Below are 20,604 nucleotides of genomic sequence, written 5' to 3'. Positions count from 1 at the left end.
TATCAGCCACTGCCTTGCTGAGAGGTGTGTTTTTTTTTTTTCTTTTTTTTCCTCTCTCTTTTTTTCCCCCTGTTCAGTGACGTGAGCGATGCCTGGAACAATCAGGCTGGCTCCAAACAGCGTGCCTGAAGATGCTGGAGAAAACAGCCTAGTGGGCTTTAAGCAAACACCGATTGCTTGAGCCCGGGCTCTCCAGACGTGACCTTTTCCAGTTCCTCTGCAGGGGATTGGGAAGTGCCGTTAGCTTTCTTCTTCCCCATCCCAAACGCTCACTTTTGGAAATGATCGGAGTTAACAGTGTTCAGAGCACGAGCAAAGTCCGGGTGAGAGCCACAGGTTCGGTGAAATACTCCCGAGAAGAATCTCTCTGGCGACAGTCCCATCGATCAAAATCTATGAAAATCTCCAACTCCTCTGAGTTTTCTACTAAAGAAAGCAAGGTAAATAACAAAATGTTCGTAATGTTTCTCTTGGCCAGGAGTGCAGGTGGCGGTGTTGAAAAGGTTATACTCTGTGAGTATGATCTGCAGTGATTACGGAATTGCTGTCAGGTTGGAAAAAAATTCTGCTGGTGTGAGGAGAGACGTGAAGGTGAAGAACGTCTGGTGTGAGATAGTGACTGGGTCTTAGAGGAACGCCCTGCCACTGAGCTTGGTGCAATAGTAAACAGTGAAAACTTGCTACTGAGAATGCTAATAGGAGCTCTGCTTTTGGGAAAGGTGCCTGAGCTGGCGAGTCATGTCCTTGAGATTATCTGTTCAACGGGGAAGGATTTCCACAGAAAAATAGGTTTTGCTCCTTCTTTACAGCTCTGTGGTTTAGTAGGTGTGGGTGCTAGGTAAAACTACTGCTTCTGTTGCATGCACAATTAAATCTTGGTGTCAGGTATTTATTAGGAAGGCATCACTTGTCCGTTTGTAGGAATACATTAGTGCCTTGTAGCGGTCGGTAGCACAGGCTGTGCCCAGCTGCTACGGCGGCTGTGTGCAGCATCCCCTCACCCAGCCCAGTTCGGTTCCTACGCAAACAATCCTCACTCCATGCAGCATCTCTTCTTTTCGTGTCCCTTGCTCCTGCTCAGTAACCAAGAGCGACTCGGAAATCACTGGCAAGAGCTTTAATAGCTGTCTCACTCCCAAAGGTGCTCCGTGTCTCCGTGGGCTGGATGAACTTTATGCAGTGACTGAATATGCCTCTGAATTCATGCCTGCTGCAAATTGATTCTGCCTCGGGATTAGGTGATACAATCATTTGTAAAGGTGTGTTGAATGAGGCTGAAATATTTCAGAGCATCAGCCAAAGGCATTTAACCATGTCTTGTGTCCGTGTGCCTGCAAACAAGCAGGCACATGCATGGGTCTTCCTGCACTGTCCCTTCGCTAAGTCTCCTATCTGTCCTCAGAGAAACCTCCTCTGTTATGCTGAAAAGATCCCAGTGCTGCACAGAAGTTCCTAGCAGATCACTCTCTACCGGCTTGCGAGTTGTGTGGTATGTCAGAGCCTCAGCTGCAGATCTTTAATCACAGAGGAATGCAAATAGAAATCCATCAAGTATTTTATTCAGTTCGATTTCAGGAACCTCCTTTTTGAGGGCCTTACTGACCGTAACTAAGAAATAGTGTACTGCCAAGGTTGTAGCAGAGAAAAATAGCATGACAATCATTCTCAGGCTGTTGCTGATGCAGTATCTGCTACTCCAGCAAATGCCAAAGTGAAGGCTGCATCTAGCAGGTGTTCTGGGACTCTACTCTTGTGACCACTTTCACCTTAGGCATGGCAATAATTGCGCAGTATTCAGTGGGAGGATTTCTGTATGAAAAGTCTCTGCGTATGACTGAAACTCGAGTCTTTTCAGATTGGACAGATCACTTCATATCTGTATCTTCCTTTGATCTTAGTGTTCACTGTGTATGCACGGTGTAATGTCTTCAGGGCAGAGACTTTATCCCAGAGATGGTGTCTGACACAGTTAGCTAGTGCAGTAATGATTGCTCTGTGTTCATCCCTCCATGGGATTCACAATTATGCTTCCTGAGTGCTGTAGGCTGTTGAGGGAGAGATACGCACTCCTTCGCCTGCCTAGATCAGTAAGCTGGGAAGCACACAGCAGCTTTGTTTTTGTTTATAATGCTGTTTCCTTATTTCATATATATCTGTGGAGCACCCAAGACCTGTAAGAGCTGTGTTACGGACAGTTGAGAAGATCCCTGCATGCCTATCAGTGATGCCTGCCAAGCTAACAATATGACAAGTGTCTCTGCCACTGATCGGTCTAGTGATTTTGGGCAGCAGTGTTCTTCCCATATGCCTGTTTCCCCTTCTGTTCTTTATCTGGCCATCTATTTTGCTAAGATGTCACTGATTTGGAGAACTGATTTATATTTGAGCTTTAGCTCCTCTCTACTGTTGTGGTGGTGGAAGAGACCTGCAAGTTCATTGCCAATGTGTAGCATGGCAGAGGAGGTCTTTTTATCAGTGTAAGTCTGTGTGTGCGTTCGTGCTTGTACATCGCCTCTCACGACATGTCTTCAGTGCTGGGCTGGGCTCTCTGGATGGTGGTGCCATGCATACACCCTCAGTTTCAAGCAGGGCTTGATCTGTAGACTTGTCCTCTCCTGTATGTCTGTGGGTGTGTTTCCCCCTTTGTATCTGAACTGCCTTGTGTATTATCTGCTTTCCATGCAAAGTAATTACAATGCTCAAGACCTGCTTCTGAGACTGCTTAGCTGACTTAGGGAAGGAGACAGATTTAACCCATTTGTGCCTCAGAAACATACTCCTCTGATACTTCACGCTTATGTGACTCAGCCTATTTTGCTGAGCTAGGGAGTATTATATATCCTCTTGCTCCAGCCAGTATGAACAGAGCACTAGCATGGTGCTTGCATATGAGATCTGCCTGCTGCCGGTGTCAAAAGAAGCTAGGTAGCTGAAGGACAAATGATCTCCTTGAAAAATATCAGGTAGCTTCTCTGTGCTCATCTGTATACACACATACACCTGCATGTATACAGGCTCCACTGGGTGATGCATCCCTGGTGTGTATTACAGGCAGGTATCACAGCCTTGGGCCAGCAGGAGAACCTGCAGAAGTGATACTGTGAATGGGTGTACCATGGTTCTCTGGAGAGTAGTCTCAAGCCCCGGCTGCATGCAAGGTGAGTCAGAGGATCTTAGGATCATCTGTGAAACCCAGCATGCTCAGCAGTCTTTCTTTCCGACAGACTCTGCTTTCCCGCAGCCACGGACTGAATTGCAAAGTGCTTGTGCCTGTCCTGCCTGCAAACGCACAGGGCAAATAAAACAATCTCTGAACTAGCTTGTGTAGGTGCTCCACTATCAAGAAACACTTCTCTAGCTTTCTCTCTGCTCACCCATAATAATTCAGTATGCCGCCTTTGCCAGTAACACCGATGAAACACTCCAGCAAGTATAGAACAAATCTTTTTTAGCGCTCTCCCCATCCCAAGAGGATGCATTTGTTGTGTGGCATTAATTTCTTAGCTCTCGGGAGCCTCAGCTAACCATCCTTTTCTGTTTTATGATGATATATCTCTCACAGTCTTTCCTTCCTTTTTTCTTTCTCCCCCTCCCCCTCTTCTCCATACAAACCAGATTTTCAACAGAGGAGTTTCTCTTAGAAATGTTCTCCTCCAGTTGGTGACGCACTTGAAATTCCCTGGGTGAAATGATCTCCTTTCCTTCCCCCTAAAACATTCCTATCAACCCTATCTCCACCCACACCAAAAAACAACGTTCATCGGTTCCATATGCCGCTGAACAGCTCTGTGCTGTTTTATGAATAATGTATGCTGGCTTGTTAGAAGAACGTTTGTTGTACAAACCAGTGGAATTCGAAATTGAGAGCGATATCAGCAGACGTGCTGTGCCATGCACTTACCCACAGGCTTCTTGGGGTAATACCCTGGCATCCTTGCCGCATCCTCATCAGAAGGGTGAAAATGTGTGAGACATTAAGGGCATGTGGGGTTTGAGCACGGCAAGAAGCTACAGGCACATATTGAGCCCTTATCCTCACCTCACCAGGTGTTACAGATCCGTGTATGAGGACAGAAGATGATGGCAAGATCTGGGTTTTGAGGGAGGGTGGCAAATAGGAGGTGGTGAAGTAGTGTGTATCTGTACACAAGCAACAGTTGTTGAGGAGGGTCAGCCTTCAAGTAAGCACCTGAAGAGCAAAACCAGAGTGGTATATAGTAGCGTCTTGCACCCTGTCCAGTCCTGGCAGAAGGCAGTGGCGCAGAGACACACCCTGGTGCAAAGGACAGGCACGTTAACACCTACCATGGCTGCACGCAGGCACCTGCGGTATCTGGTATCTGTTGCCTCAGTAACCTGTTCTATATTTGTAGGGTTCTGCTGCTTCTGGTGTTTTTCCTCGCTCCAACACACCGTGTATGGTGGGAGCCAGGACTGCTCCTGGCTAACTGCTGTGGTCCTGGGGCAGAGCCGTCGGACCAGTGCGAAGCTGCGGGGGGGAGATGCTGAGCTTCTGACTCAGCACTTCTGGCCGCAAAGGCTGGACATACTTTTGCCCAGAGGCGTGACTGGGGCTTCCTTACTGCCTGGGATCCACTCAGGCAGCTGGAGATGAAGAAAAAAGTCCCAGGCAGGGCTTTTTCTGACAGTGGCTGCAGGAGAAGGTGGCAGGCGTATGGGTCAGAGAGCACAAGTGCATCCCTTGTCCTGGGGGCTGCAAAAGCTACCCAGCATATCTCCTGTAGTGGTCCGATGATCATTCTTCTAGCAGTGGTTCCAGAAATCAGGCTGAAAGAAGGTGTGAGCGGAAAGCCTGAGAAACAAAATCTGGAGAAGACAGTCTGGGTCACCTCTGCTGGCTCTCTGGACTCAGATTTGAGTTTGCCTGTTTACTGGCTCACAGCAGGCATTTCTGGCTCCTTATGATTTGTGCGTGGAGCAGGTGTAAAAAATACCTGCGGTGTTTTCCTTTCCCTCTTGACAGGCTTTTCTGGATCGGCTACTGTGTACAGAAAGTCAGTAGTTTGCCTCAGAAACCAGCCCTGTGTTGCCGTTGGAGAGAAGGGCTCACACAGTGCCCAGGACCTCTTGAACACCTTGCATCCTGATGGCCAGTCTTTGGGGATCGTGTGTCTGCTTGTTACCTAGATGATTTACCAAGATGAATATCTAGGTAATTAATTACTTCTTTGTCCCTGTGTGCACACCTGGTTGTGCCTTTCTTTTCTCCACTGCTTCTGCATTCAGAGGCTGACTCACAGCGTAGTTGAGCAGTTGGCAGGTGCCAATTTAAATGGATCAAATGGTTTGTGCATGTGACAAGGTTTTGAGGGAGGTGAGGATGGTGAGTGACCTTTTTTTCTTGGCAGCTTTGTAAAATAAACAGTTTTTAGAAGCATTCCCTGCATAGTTTTGCTTCTCTTTCCAATTGGAATAAAAGTACCAGGTGGTGAGAGCTTGTGAAAATCTGGAATTTTAGTTGACCTACCTGCTTACCAAAGGGAAAATGGGGCTAGCATTCAGCAGATTCTTGCAGTTACAGGCTTCCACTTAAGAAAGAAGGTCTAAGTTTCTTGCCTAGTTTATGAAGATCTAGAAACACAAGTCTGTAACAAATCCTTTTTTTTTTTTTTTTTTTAATGCTGCAGTGTGCTAAGGCTCAAATCTGAGCTCTAGGAGACAGCACCAGAGATAAAATAAGGAAGGTGTCTAGGACGTTGCCTACTATTACAGCAGTTAAGTTCTTCTATTCTCCCTTCAAAACTGTGTGTGTTTCTCCAGGGAGCTTGGAGCAGCACTGGGTGGGCCTCACAGCCCAGCTCTGAGCACCACGAGCACTGTGGTGGACCCAGAGATTGGCAATTCTCAGAAAGGGCAAAGTTGTATCAAGAAAATTTTTGCAGTCTGGGTAGTAGAGGTCAAGAGCTGAAGCAGGGAAGTCCAAACGCAGCTGAGTCCTAAGTAGCTGCGGGTTTGGAACCTGCCTACAGTAACCTTGGGTGCCAAAAGAGATAGAAAGTCTCTCCTCTTTTCAGCTGATGGCTGTCAGTCCAACTTGGAAGATGAGACCCATGCAGTGTGCGTTCTGACATTCACTACTATGGTCCAGCCTCCAGTTTTCTGGCTTAGATAGCAGGTTTGCCAAGTGCTTATCAGACAAGGAGGTTGTTGTTCAACTGTAAGAGTGCTTTAAATCAGAGTTTTTTTTTTCCTTTTCATTTCCCAGGCAGAAAACATGAGTTAATAAAACCTGTCCTTGCAGGTAGTTAAGTATGGTAAAAGTCATGTCCCTGCCATAATCTCTGATCAGCTTCGCTGCAGTTTAGTGAAGCATTTAAGTCCTTGTCTCCAAGTTTGTTTGGTTAAATCATACTCTGGAGAAATGTCTGCTGAAAAGATCTGTTGTCCGAATCGGGGCCTTGGGAAACAACCATGGAATAAATGATAGGGCAGGTGCTAGGCTGTACCTGACTGCTACTGGTTGCAAAACGTGAGAGGATGAAATTTTTCCTCTCTAGATCATGTGAGGGCCCAGCAGACATCAGGAAAATGTTAAAACATAAACTGCTTTGGAGAAGGAAGGTAAAGCAGCTCTAAAGGGCTGGTGAGTCTGGTAGTGAGTATGCAACCTGGCAGCAGTTTCTGCCAGAGAGGCAGGTCAGGGGGCAGGCATGAGAACTCATGTATCTCCATCCCTTGAGAGGTCTGCTTACTGAGGTCTCACTGAGCATGCTCCGTAGACACAGTGAACATAACCTGTGTACAGCTGCACAGGCTGTGGATAGGATTTTCTTTAAGTTTTGTAAATACCAGAGACTTTCTGAAAGGCTGTATTTGATCCTTTATGGGGGATACCATGTCCTTTGTCAGATGTGTGCCCTATGACTGGGTTGGTGTCTGTTACTCCCTAAAGAAGGAGGATGGAGTCTGGCTCATTAGTAAAGATGGGGACAAACACATGTTACTTTCCACAAGGCAAAAACCTGGGGCATTTGTTGTTCCTGCCCCAATCTGGAGTGCTGCTTTTGTGTGTCCTGCTCTTTCATGTAGTGATCCCAAGAGACTTCCTTCACAGCAAAATCCCACAGAAAGCAGTACTGTACAGGGCAGATGTTAATTTTCAGAGGTTGTGACCCAGTCTGGTAGGCATTTGGGCCAGAGAGCAGCAAAAAGCATTTCTGATATCCCAGGCCAGGTTTTTGTTATCTTTCAAAAGCCCATCCAGTGAGCTGGGTTAAAAAATGCTGCTTCTGAAAAAATGGGAAGGAAACTGGGGAAAAAATGCTGTCTTATATTTGCAGTAGTTTCCTGGCTCAAGATGTAAGAAAATAGTTTTAATGGTAGTAGGAAGAAAAAGACAAGTCAAAGAAAAAGAGGGCAGCTTTGGCCAAATTATTAGAAACGTAATGACTTCTAATAGGAAATACTGGGTGACCCCAGAGAACCAGCATCAACATTGGCTTGTGCAAAAAAAGGGAATTCTCATTCTGCTGGACTGTGGGCTGCATGGTGGGAGAAATGTTAGCTCTTTCTTTCGTTTTCTTACTGCATGGTGGTCCTAAAACCTCTTGATAGCCCTCACCTGAAAATTAAGCAAAGTGGCTACAAACTGCCAGCAACGCCCTTTCCTTCACCTTTCTCTTTCCCCAAACTCCACATTTGGAAATATTTCACCATATTGCCGTGAGTAGTGCAGCAAAGCTCTGGTAGCTGTGGGGACCTGTCTCTGCTAGCTCATTGTAAGTAGGATGTGGGATTATTCCTCCTGGTGGTCATGTCTGTTCTGTTGCTCTGAGAAACCTACTTCTGTGGTACACTATGACTAATAGTTGCTGCATGTGTAGCATCAGCCTGAGGCAAGTTGCACTAGTGTGTTTGACCTGCTTGTGTATGTTTCAGTCAAGCCAGATATTCACAGAGGTGAATATTAAGGATATTCAGATGGGCACCACAGGATTCAGAAAGGAGCCAGTGGATGAGCCACAGGATGAGCAGTGGGATATGCTGATGGGATTCTCATTTCAAGTTCAGCTGTGGCATATCCACAAGACTACTTTCAGCTCTTCAGTTTTCTAAATTATTTTTGTTTTGGGTCAGAGTTAAGGCTATTTAAAGGCCAATGTTTCTGTTGAGAGTGTCATAGCTATTATAGTATGTGATTTTCAGGCTTGTTCATACTTGATGTGCTACTTTTTGGTAATCATGTGCATCAACAGTTCTTCTACACGTTAACATATTTTTGAGGCTGTGTAGGAGTTATGTGCTAAAGGGAGTAAATCTAGCTATGTATATAAGGTAAATTACAAATGTGGATTGTAAGTGTGAGAATCAGGGACATTCCATACCAAAATACTTTGCTTGAGTCAAGTGGCCTATTTGAAGAACTCCATTAGCCTGTAGTGATAGCAGACATCCATTGTATGCATCAGCTGCTGGGGGGCTGAAATCAGACATAGTTGCCCAAGTGGTGTACCTGCTCTTTACAAGAAATCCATCCCAACTGTCTGGTATCCACTCAGGCTTAAGTCAGCCTCCAGATTCTTTTGTTTGCAGGCTGTTATCAACAGCAGAATTGTGACATTTGGTGTCAAACCTACTGGCATCTTTCCTGTGAATTGAAGGAGTAGTGATGTTAGCAGGCATCACTCCAAGACATTGATCTTCCAGCACAAAAGCTGCTTATCGTTCATTTTCTGTTTTACACTTAGAAATGTGTTTATGTTTGAGTGTGTGAGTGGAAAAGCATTCGGGTGTTTGTGAGGCTCAGGGCTTTGGATAGCTATTCTGGCATAGTTTTTCATATGGTGAAATCTTGCTCCTCTTGAAGCTGGTGACAAAAAAAGTCAATGACTATGAGGAATTAAATTGGACATTGAATTTCAGTGCTGTAGTCTTGTGGATTCTTGCAAACTTCATAAGGTTATTTTTAAATAAAACAAAAACAAAAAACTCAAACAAACAGAAAAACAACCAACCAAAAAAAAAAACCCACAATATCCAAAGACCTGCTTGAGAAAATGACTCCAACCTCAAACCCTACATTCTGTTATTTTTTCCTTAGATAAGATTTCTACTCAACACTACTGCATTACCATGAGCAGATATGGTACTTCCTTGAGGAGAGATAGCTGACTTGATAATATTAGTTAGGTAATTTTCCTCAACATATTAATGTATGTGTTGCAGGGGTCAATGAATAATTCCATTTCTTTTCTCTCCCTTTGCAGGCCCTCTACAATTCAATCAAGAATGAGAAGCTGGAATGGGCAGTGTAAGTATACTGTGTAAAAATTAGGAGTTTAAAAATAGCACCTGTGTAGTAATTTGTTTATGCATTCTATGTCATCAACTGAGTGGGCTCCAAAGTCTGCAGAAGATAGCCAGTGTACATAATGAGTTTGCTTTTCTGTTAATAAATGACCTGGCAATACTGCCTCATCTGTTTCTCCAGCAAGGGGAGTTGTTAATGATAGGAGCCAACTGTGTTTGTAAGGAAAGAGGATGTTTCATTTAATAGGAAACTTCAGCCTGAAATGAGAGAAATTAAATCCTCTGTTGTTCTGTGACTGCATAAATAAAACAGAAGCTGACTTCTCCTTTGTCTTTTGGTACATTGTGTCAGTACCACTGAATAGAAATGCACGTCTTGGATTCAGTTTCCTGCTGTTGGTTTATTGTTTTGGTTTGTCTCCTCGTTAACTGTGGATAACTTGACAACAACCTAACCTGAAAGATGATAAATTGGACAAAGCCTGATATGCCCTTGTCCTTAGCTGCTTTTGACAAGCTAACACTGGTTAACTGTGGAAATATTGCAGACAAGAAAGAGCTTAAATTCCTGATTGTGTCAAACTGACATTTCTCTGTGCTTAGGTTTCATGTGGTCTAGGTATGCCAGCATAGAGTAGAAGATTAGATTTTGCCGCTTGCAGAACAGCAGATTTCGGTGTAAAATAGAAGAAAGATGACTTTCATCTCCTTTGGCTGTACAAGGTGTTTACCTGCATGGATTTACATATGTGAAACCTCACCTGTCTGTGATGCAGGTTCCTGCACATTTTGTGCTAGATGTCCTGCCATAAGTCTTGTGGGTGCAGTGGCTTCTGATCTTCCTTGGTCTTAAGTTCATGATCTGCAAATGAATTTCTTGTCAAGGTAGGCAACTTCACAAGGGCTGCCGATCCTAACTGGGATTGCAGCTTCCCTTCAGAAGTGTGGTAGATAATGTTGGAGTCGTGAGGAAAGTATGCTGCTGAGGGGAGTCACCAAGAAGCTCCACCTCTAGTGAGCCCCAGAAGAACCATGGTGGGACACGTTTTCCAAGACCACGTCTTTGGTGTGGAATACACTTTTTGCACGTTAACAAGTCAAACCACCAGAGCTGTTTGCAAGACAGTCTCTCGCAGGTGCTTTAGACCCAGCAGGATCAATTATGTGGCCTTCTTGATGTTGGAATTTTCCTCCAGCTCTTGCCAAGAGACTATATTGTGTCTAATACACTTGGGCAGCCTCCAGGTGGGAACTGGCTCATGCCTGGCTTTGCTCCCGTGAGCTTCAGTTAAAGCGATATATGAGATGGCTTACTCCTGCATAGGTAGTAACTGCTTTGGCATTTGCATAGTCCACTCCATGTCCCTTGCTAAAGAATTGTTTGGGGAAGAATTGCAAGCAGGCTGGAAGAGGGAGAAATCAGAACCCTCCTTAAATAAGGTTTTGGGATGTGGGTGTAAAGCCACCTTCTCCCAGCAGGATGCTCAAAGGAGCCAGTTGTCCATTCTGATCTGAAAATCGGGCAGATTGCTAGGAGTGCTGTGCCAGTTACTTTCCATGCTGAGAAACAAAGCTCATTCTGGGCATAGTCAAAGAGGTTGTCCCTTTACGTTTGGGGCTAAGAGTGCTGGCTGGAAGAGGGAGTGTGAAGATGTCTCTCCTTGCTTTTACAGAGATGTGCGGTTGTTGTAATCACCCCAAGGACTGCCTGAGCTAGAGGGGGGAGGCACATCACTCTCTTGCTCTGTTGTCATGATCTGCAGAGAAGAGTGAATAGGAAGGGGACATGGTCGGTTTTGCTGTGATGTGACTGAGGAAGACCCTCACTCCTTTCCAAAGAATATTCCTTTGCTTCCCTGGTGCAGTTGGCAGAGGAAGAAGTGGGAGGTAAGGCAAAGGTGGAAGTAGGGCTGCAAAACCCAGCATAAGCTCCTTCATGATCCCTTTCCTCCAAGCAGAATTGCTTTGAGGATCCAAGACTCTCTCTTAGGAGCTAAGCAACAACTTAGAGCTGCTCTGGCAGTACATTATTTGGTGAATTAATGACTGGCAATAAGTACATAGGCAGGGGAAGGTGACAGTGATGCATAAAATCTGAATGAAAGGTACTTGAGCAGGGGTTACCATGTCTTAGCAAGAGAGTTGTTTCAGTTGTTTGCTGTGTTGCTGATTTCCAGGGAAGTTTCAGGGAAGAGTCCTTTTCACAAAGCTAACCACATCCTGCTGAGAAGGACAGCTTTTCTGCTCAGCTGCTACTGTGTGACCTGCTAAAAACACAAAAAAAAGAGCAAAATTCTGCTCCCTGACATACAGGGGTGCAGCAGAGAAGTATGTGGTGAAGGATTGCTGTTGGAACAAAGTTGAAGATCAGGGAGACAAACAAGCAATAGGGCAAGAGGAAATGGCCTCAGGTTGTGCCAAGGAGGTTTAGATTGAACATTTGCAAAAGTTTCTCCACTGAAAAGGTTTTCAAGGCCTGGAAAAGGCTGCCTAGGGAACTGGTTGAGTCATCATCTCTGGAGTTATTTAAAATATGTGTGGATGCGGTGCTGAGGGACATGGTTCATGGTTTAGTGGTGACCTGGCAGTGCTGGGTTAATGGTTGGACTTGATCTTCCAACTAAAACTATGGTGATGAGATGGGGAAAGTCTGCTACATGATCCTTATCTTACTAGTTGTGAGCTAGATGTGTCATCATCGTAAATGGTTTGCTGTCCAGGTCCAGTACAATTGGAGTCTGATCCAAAGCCCACAGTAAGAAAAGGCTACCGTTGACTCAAATATTGTAGTCAAGAGAAGTGGCACCTTAATCAGCAGATGTGCTCCAGGGACTTTCAGTAGGAGTATTCATCTATCTTTTATGAACAGGGAAGAATGACCACAGCTCTAGAAGAAAGAATTTCGTTACAGTTCTTGTTCTGCAGTAGTTTCAAGTTCTCCAGAAGGTTAAGAGCGAATCATATGCCACAGAGTGTAAAATAAACAGTGCCTCCACTGGAGGTTTTTGTGAACTGGTTATTCTGTCCAGAATGGGCTAGGAAGAGCAGATCCAGCCTTAGAGGTAGAGAGATAGATTAGCTGACCTCTTAACATCCCTTCAGTTCTGTTGCCCATGTTATGTGCATTAAATATTCTGACCCAAGTTTTGTAGATATTTCTCATCCTTTGCACCAATCATCATCAGCTTTGAGATGAGAAGAAAAACACATTAATTTGATTTCAAAAGTGCCAGAGCCAAATATAATTTATTTTCATGATGTCTGTGGGGAAATGTGGTGGTGAACATTATTGTTCTCCATTGCTTGTAATATTATGCCTACTTCCTGTTGAAGGTGACAGGAATAATAAAATTGTTATCTTAAAATAGGCTGAAAGGTGATCTTGAATTAACATATGAAGTCTCAAAGCACTGATTACAAAATAGCAAAAACCAAATGGCTGCATTTGAGTCAGTTATATCCTGAAAGCTTTCTCTCAGCGTGACTGAAGTTTTCAGGAGAATCACTTTGGTTTTGACTAGTCGACGATAAAATTTTCTTTCCAGAGAAGTTTAAACATGGACATAGTATATTCTGGTTTGTTTTTGTGGACTGCACAGAGAAGTCGTCATCTTCCAGACAAACCAGAATAGGTCTTTGAGACAGTGATAGTGGGAAAGGGCCACTAACAGGTCCTTTCTGTGTTTCTTGTGCAAAAGCATGGCACTAAGAGTGGGGTGGTTATAAATATGTCTGTGCTGAAGCTCACCTTTTTCTAGGTCAAACCAAGACATCTCTCCCTGTTACAATTAACTGTTTGTCTCCCAAGTTCTAGGATGTTTCCTGTTTGAAACTTCATGATTGGTTTTAGAGAGGGGTCAGGCGGTAGTCACCTGGCTCTCCTTTATTCCCTCCTCCACCGGAGAAAGGTGACAAAACTTCTCTGGTATCTCAAGTCAGTTTCCTGATACAGATGCTGTCAGTTCCACAGAGTCATATAATTACAAGTTACAAATCTGAGTATTTTTAAAAAATGCAATTCTTTAAGTGGATAAACCTATCCTTTTGCCATAAGTAAGTTTTCTGTTTGAACAAATGCAGAGATGAAGCAGACTTCTAAAACTGAAGGAATTGAGTCTGTCTTTCCAGCTTTGTGACCTCAGAGTTTTTCAAGGCAGAGCCTCAGATCAGACCACAGAGTATACAGAAGTTACTGAGAGAACCAGATGGTGGTTTCCTCCAAGAGGATGAAACTGAGATTTTCCTGTATGGAGTCTTTTTGGAGAGACACAAAAATACATTTCTTGACCATAATGGCAACATCTGCATTTTTGCATGTTTTTCAAATCTGTGTGTTTGAGAATAAGAAGCAAACTCTTTCTGGTTGTCAGTGGCCATGCATTTGGGAAAGAAAACATTGCTGTTTCCATGCTGCGCCTTAAAGGGATTGAGCAGGCAGAGTCTGTCTTGGCTGAGCTGGTTTTAATGGGCAGCTGGTGCCCTGTTGGCTACACTGTCTGTGGGCCCTTTCCCTAAGAAACAGCTGAAGGGTGGTGGAACTGAAGCTCCTCGTTTTGAGTGACCTTCCACATACTACATGCTGTAAGCTGAGTCTTGAAGCAACTGTACAGCTGGTAGCCTTTTGCTGTCACCAGTACCATGCGGAGACACTGCTAGGTCCCACTTTCTGTGGATGGAAAGTGGGACCTACAAGAAAGTGTACAGCCATCAGCCCCATTTATTCATCAGAAAGTGGTCACCAGAGGAATCACTTCCAGAGCCAGGAATGATCTCCCTCTGTTCACCAAAGAGAGAAAATCTCTTAAGACTTCTGCAAACTTAAGTGCCTCCTCATGATGAAAGGTGTGTTGGAATCCGTTTGGGTTTTTTTTCACCAAAGGCACCAAGATTGTGCAATTTCCTGTACCAAATGTTAAGGGAAGGCACCAAGCCTGCCGATCTAACCCTGACAAGGACTGGAGCTTGCCTGTGTTGCTTCAGATCCATTACTCTGAACATAGCTGCAAAGAGTTACCACTCATTGACTCTGACAGTTATATCATGGAAGGCTTTCACACTGAGGATGTTGCAGGACTGGAATCATCTGTGAGAGCCATCTGTGAGGATGAGGAAGCAGTTGCATCCCCAACACACTAGGGTTTCAAAGATCAGTTTTGAGGTGGCTGTGTCCAGAGGCCAGCTGAATTTTCTGCACCTCCTTTTTGCACACATACGCCAAAGGCTGGTGACAGTTAAGCTCAGATTGTTACATGCTTGATAAAGCTTATCCAGGATCTACCTATTCAGCCAGCTTTGGAGGGCACATAAGCAAAGGCTAATATCTCAGCTGTTTTGCTGCTTTGAAACACATCTTGATCGTTCTGCTTTCTTTCTATGCTGCTTGACTGCTGAAGCAGCATGGAGTATTTGAAAAAGTGAGTCCCAGGTCTCCTGGTTTTATTTCTACTGGTGTTTTATGTTCAAGATCAGAAAGAGGTGGCGGCTACTTTTAGTTCCATTTTTCTCAGCTGTTCATCCATTTCTAGTTCTTTGTAATGAGTCCCCCTTGCCTCTCTGGTTGCTTTCATTGCATCTTACACACTGGCTTGTGCATCTTGACTTCATGCATCTTGTCAGAGCACTTAGGTCTCACACAAGTGCCTAAGGCTTCTGAGTCTCAAGGTTATCCCATTTTCAATGATAGATTAAAGGACCAATTAAAGGTTTGTTCAGTGCTACCAGCAGTCATGACAGCAGATGCCATTTTGTCCTTGTCTGCCCTGTCTGCATTTGTCTTTTGAAGAATCTGTTTAATAGCTGCCCCAGAGATGCTGAGTTTGAGAGTACTGCCCCTAGCACTAGTGGTGTCCAGAATCCCCAGGACTGTTCATGGCAACACCTGTGGCTTCTTGGATGAGAGCACTGGTGCATTCCCACAACCCAACTGATCAGTATGAGATGATTCGCTCCTATAGCTACGAAGGAGATTGCTTATTCCAAAAAAATGCTAAACCATTTACTGCAGTAGGTCTCAAGGAGAAATCCACTGTGTCCTTGGCTGAGATCCCACAATTCAGAAGGCACTTCTGTGTGACAAATCAGTCCAGGTCCTTGTGCCCTGTGGGAGATTTTAGTCTGGATGAGGTACCACAGACTTCTGTTGAGAGAATTTGCTCCTGGAATGGATACGTATCTTAGAAGTAAGTGCCACACAATGATCCAGACTTGCCAGCATCTAGTCAGAAAGTCACACACTTGTCAATTGGCAGAGGCCTTCAGCCAAAGCATGCATGAAGAAATAATTGCTTTGACCAACAACCGAAGTTTGTTGCAGATCTCCCTGTTCTGGAGTGGGAAAGCATATCAATGGCTAACAGGATGCAAAATATTGCTCTCCTTTGCAAGGAATCAGGTCCTTGGGTAAAAGTTTCATTCGTCTTAATTAGGAGACCTTGCAAGACAACACCATGAAGGAATTGTGCACCACCTTGGCTATGTTGGTACAACTAAATCAAATGTTTGGCACCCTTGTGTGGCTCTTAGGCTGAATGTCAATGTCTAGCATCCATATCCATATTGTTGAAAAGTCTTGCCCTCCAAAAGAAGATGCTTGCCTCTATACTGCCTGTTGGGGTGGTCCTTGGTGGTGTTGATTCCTCAGTGGTGTCTGGAAATTGGGAGTGTGCCGGGCTGAGACCATGCCAGGCACAAGTTAATGTGAGGTGATCGAAGTACAATGCCTGGGAACATTCCCTGGCACTGCTGTATTCACTAATCACAGAATAGTAGGGATTGGAATGGAGCTCTGGAGATCAGTTCTCTAGTGCATCCCCTCTGCCAAGGCAGGTTCACCTAGAGCGGGTTGCATAGGATCGCATCTGGGCAGGTTTTGAATAACTTTCAGAGAAGGAGGCCCCACAATTTTTCTGAGCAGCCTGTTCTAGTGCTCTGTCATCCTCACAGTAAAGAAGCTTTTGCTTATGTTCAGATGGAACTTCACATGTTCCAGTTTGTACCCATTGCCCCATGTCCTGTTGCTGGGCACCACTGAAAAGAGACCACCCCCATCCTCTTGACACCTGTCATTTAGATATTTGTAAACATTTATAAGATCCCCTCTCAGTCTTTTCCTCTCAGTCCTTCTTCTCAAAAAAGATGCTTCAGTCCCCTAATCATCTTCAGAACCCCACACTGGACTCTCTCCAGTAGTTCCTTGTCTCTGTTGACATAGGAAGCCCAGAACTGAACACAGTACTCCAGACATGGCACTTCTAGGACAGGAGGAGGAGGAAGACCTCCCGTGACCTGATGGTCACACTCTTCTTAATGCATGTCAGGATACCCTTGGCTTTCTTGGCCACAAGGACACATTGATGTTTCAGGGTTAACTTGTTGTCCACCAGGAGTCCCGAGTCCTTCTCCTTGGACCTGCTTTCCATCAGGTCAACCCCTAACCTGTACTAGTGCATGAGGTTATTCCTTCCCAGGTGCAGGACTCTCTACACTTGCCTTTGTTGAACTTCATAAGATTCCACTCCACCCAACTGCAGCCTGTCCAGGTCTCTCTGAATGACAGCACAGCCTTGTGGTGTGTCAGCTACTCCTTCCAGTTTTGTATCACCAGCCAACTTGCTGAGGGTATGCTCCGTCCCTTCACCCAGGTCATTGATGAAGATGTTGAGCAAGACTAGACTCAGGATTGACCCCAGTGAACACCGCTAGCTACAGGCTTCCAACTAGACTGCACCACTGATCACAACCCTCTGAGCTCTGTAGTTCAGCCAGTTCTCAGACTTCCTCACTGTCCACTCATCTAACTGACATTTGTTAAGCTTCCCTAGGAGGATGTTGTGGGAGACAGTGTCAGAAGCCTTGCTGAAGTTGAGGTAGCCAACATCCACTGCTCTCCTCTCATCTACCTAGCCATTCGTGCCACTGTAGAAGGCTATCAGATTAGTCAAGCCCGATTTCTCCTTGGTAAATCCACGCTGACCACTCCCAATAACCTTCTCTTCCTCCCCACACTTAATACAGCCTCCATGTCTCTGGATTTGGTTTCCTTGTTGTCACACCAGTCTGGTATCCCTGTATCTCCTCAGACTTAAGTTTTTCAGCAGAAGGCCATTTCAGCAGAGATCAGGATAACACAGATGGTTGCTCTGCAGTTCTCAGAGGACATTTCTTTGGATAGTCATTCCCATAAGCAGGCGTGGTTGCAGTGTGTCCCAGAAGGAGCTTTTGGACTGAGAGATGCCTTGCTCATCCTCATCTCATACACACCTTGGAACATACAGATATGATTGGAAGGTCTGCTGAGCTTGCTTTCTCTGCTGATCATCTGGATTCAGTAAGATGTAGCAGCTTGAAGTCCACTCCCCTGTTAGCTGTCATTACACTCAAATGATCAGGAATTTATGTATTTATTTAACTATGTGCTGGTCTCAGGAGAAGCATTGCTGCCATGGCTTTCCAATGACAGCCTTCATCGTCCCTGAGACACCTTTCCCAGTCACCCGGAGGGGAATGTGTGGGGACTTCAAGGGACACAGGACTGTCCTGTAATCTGAAACTAACAGTGGTTCCTCTGGATGCACCACCCACCCAGATTCCTCTGAAAACCATCATCCTGCTTTTGTGGTGGACACTTTATTTTTTTTTTTCTAAGTTATCTGACTCTTGTTGCTTTTGGCAAACCAAAAAGCACTTATTAGTCAGGCAATGCTTGTGACTTGCTGAAATGACTTGCGTTGTTATCCCTGAGAGCTGCGTTGAATACATTACCCTAATAAGTAACATTCTGAGCAGCATTTTGTTTCTAAAATACAGATAATATAATTCACCTAGTGTAGTTTTTATTTTTAAATTACTACTTCTCTGCTAGTCTGTGGAGGAAAATAAAGAAAAGGAGGTATGTATTTCATGTGCTACGTTAAGGGGTAAACCTCAGTGATCCGTAGTAATCTAATTCTTTTCATCTACGTGTGAACTCATGAAGAAATTGGAGATTTTTCAGGAAAGCCCAGCAGGCAAATATTTCCCATTTTAGTACTCAAATAAGTGGAATTAAAAATAGGTGGAGTTGGATGACACATAACACTCTTGAAATGCTGCATTTTGAGACTCTAAAATGGAAACTTGCGCTTGTTTGAAAGTCTGGCTCCCATGTCCTGTGCTGGTGAAGCAGATGAACTGAAGCTTTGCTATAATGCGACTGTGTTTTGATACATGTTTAGTTTTCACTCTAAATAGAGGTATGTTTTGACATGGAGTATGCAAGAATTACAGAAATGAAACTTCACTGGTCAGTCCCTTGTTCATGCTTGGTTTTCACTGCTTTTTAAGGGATGAAGAAGAGAAAAAGAAGTCTCACTCAGACAGTACAGATGAAAAGGATAATGGGAGCCAGGTGAAGGCTGTCAGTCGAATTGGGAACTCAAATAACCCATTCCTGGACATCCCTCATGACCCTAATGCTGCTGTCTATAAAACTGGATTTCTGGCTCGGAAAATCCATGCAGATATGGATGGAAAGAAAAGTGAGTATATTTTACTCTTCTCATTTGCTTGTTACCTCTGTACAGTGCCACTCACGATGAGGCCATGTGCTTCTCAAGGCAAATAGTGCTGCTTCATTAGGGGAAATTGCAGCAATAACAAACAACACAGCAATTGGATTCTCACACTCTCACTATTAGTCCAGGATTTACAACGTTCAGTCCCATTTACAGCAGCTCTAATGCATGAGCGTAATGAGTAATGTGATACAGCAAAGCAGTGTGAATCTTTTGTGCTAAAAGAAAATGAATCTCATGGTTTACAGGAGAGAAAACAATTTCAAGTGAATTACTGTAGCTGTTCCGTAGTAGTTGGTAATTCTCCTTTTCCTTATGTGACACCAGATTGTTTCAAATATCTCCTCCTCTCTGAGCCTGTCCTGAAAGAAAAGCTTTTTTTTTTTCTTTTTCTCTACTTGTAAGATGCTGTACCCCTTCCCTTCCCAACTTTCCCAGCCTTCGTTCACGTACCCGATGAAGTTTAACAGCTTCTGGTAACAGCCACATTTGTGCTGTACAGCTCCTCCCTGCTACCTTTGTTTTAGTAATCCTGCTTTGTCTCCTACTTACGTTAGTTATCCTCTTCCCTTCATGTCCTATTTAATTTCATCATGCACTAGTTATTGAAGGCCTCTGATTCACTTGTGTGTTTTGTTGTTTGGATATCTTGATTTGTTTGTTTTCTATTGATCTTTGGACACCAGAGGCTACTTGGAGCATCTGTATTTTCCCTGATTGTTATTATCACCAGCGTGTGGTTCAGACTGTTGGGCTGACTTTGTGATGGATTTTGAGTACTTGCAACTCAACATGTTTGCATGTGTTGCTAGTGTATCTTAGAAGGTACAATTGGAGGTTGGTGTTTTCAAGCTGGAGGCTGACAGCTGAACAAATAAATCCAAACAGAGATGTCAAAATCAAACTGACCTCATTCTTTGTGATGACTGGATGCTCTGAACAGGTTCCTCTTCATTAAACTTCTGTTTATTTACCCTTAAAAAATAATTGTATCTAGTTGCTGTTATTAACTTGTTTCTTTAATTATAAGTAATCAGAATTGCTCACTGTTTAGCACACTGGATGAATTTTTGGGGATAATCCTTTTATGACTAGTGTAATTATGCTATATTTTCAGAAGTTCCTGTTTGTCTTGGAGGTCTGTCTCTCAGTGTCATGCAGCTCTTAAGGAAGTTATGTTCTGACTCTCCAGTTGAAAATGAAATGAAACTAATTTTTTTAAAGCTAGTTAGACCTTTTCATATTTAATTTCCTAATGGAGTTGTTGCAGGGCAGAGATCAGCTGGTGCAGTATTGCTAATGAAGTGATGTGCTAACATTCTGGGTGTATTTTCTCAGCAAAGGAGCACTGAGGGCTAAAGTGCTTAGGCAGTCTGGAGGAGAAGGATGTAACAGGGGCCAGTGGCTGGAAGCTGAACTGAACAAGTGGCAATTAGAAATAAGGGCCCTCGTGTGCAATGGGGATGATTAACCTCTGGAGCAAGGGACTCATAACCTCCTCACCATCACCTGCTGCCTTCAGATCAGAATGGGATATCTTTCTGAGTGTGATGCTTTAGTTGCGCACAGGTTATATGTTTTAGTATAGAGGCAAGTGGATGCTGGTCAGTGGTGTGGGCTTGATGGGGGGTGAGCTTAGATGTAGGCTTCTAGTCTCTGGCACTGTGACCATACAACGTGTGCCTTCTGTCCCTTTACTGCAGCTGAATTTCAAACTGGAACCTTCATACTGAATCCCATCCTTCGCCTCCTCCCCTCCCCCCCGCTTCCCCCCACTTTTTAA

General features: G+C 44.3%; 1 protein-coding gene across 1 annotated transcript; it reads left to right on the top strand.

Annotated features, from left to right (window-relative positions):
- Positions 1-281: 281 nt before the first annotated feature.
- On the top strand, positions 282-18,785 carry LOC103771801 (PH and SEC7 domain-containing protein 3-like; the record flags this gene model as incomplete). The annotated part of the gene is made up of 3 exons (XM_008939113.1): positions 282-440; positions 9,228-9,271; positions 18,592-18,785. Coding segments are annotated over exons 1-3 (397 nt in total), but the record flags the coding sequence as incomplete, so codon positions are not given.
- Between the last annotated feature and the right edge of the window lie 1,819 nt (positions 18,786-20,604).

Source organism: Merops nubicus, unplaced genomic scaffold (genome assembly GCF_000691845.1).
Source record: "Merops nubicus isolate BGI_N331 unplaced genomic scaffold, ASM69184v1 scaffold6804, whole genome shotgun sequence".
NCBI lineage: Eukaryota > Metazoa > Chordata > Aves > Coraciiformes > Meropidae > Merops > Merops nubicus.
Note: the sequence above shows the minus strand (reverse complement) of the source record. Positions and strands in the feature narration are given on the sequence as shown.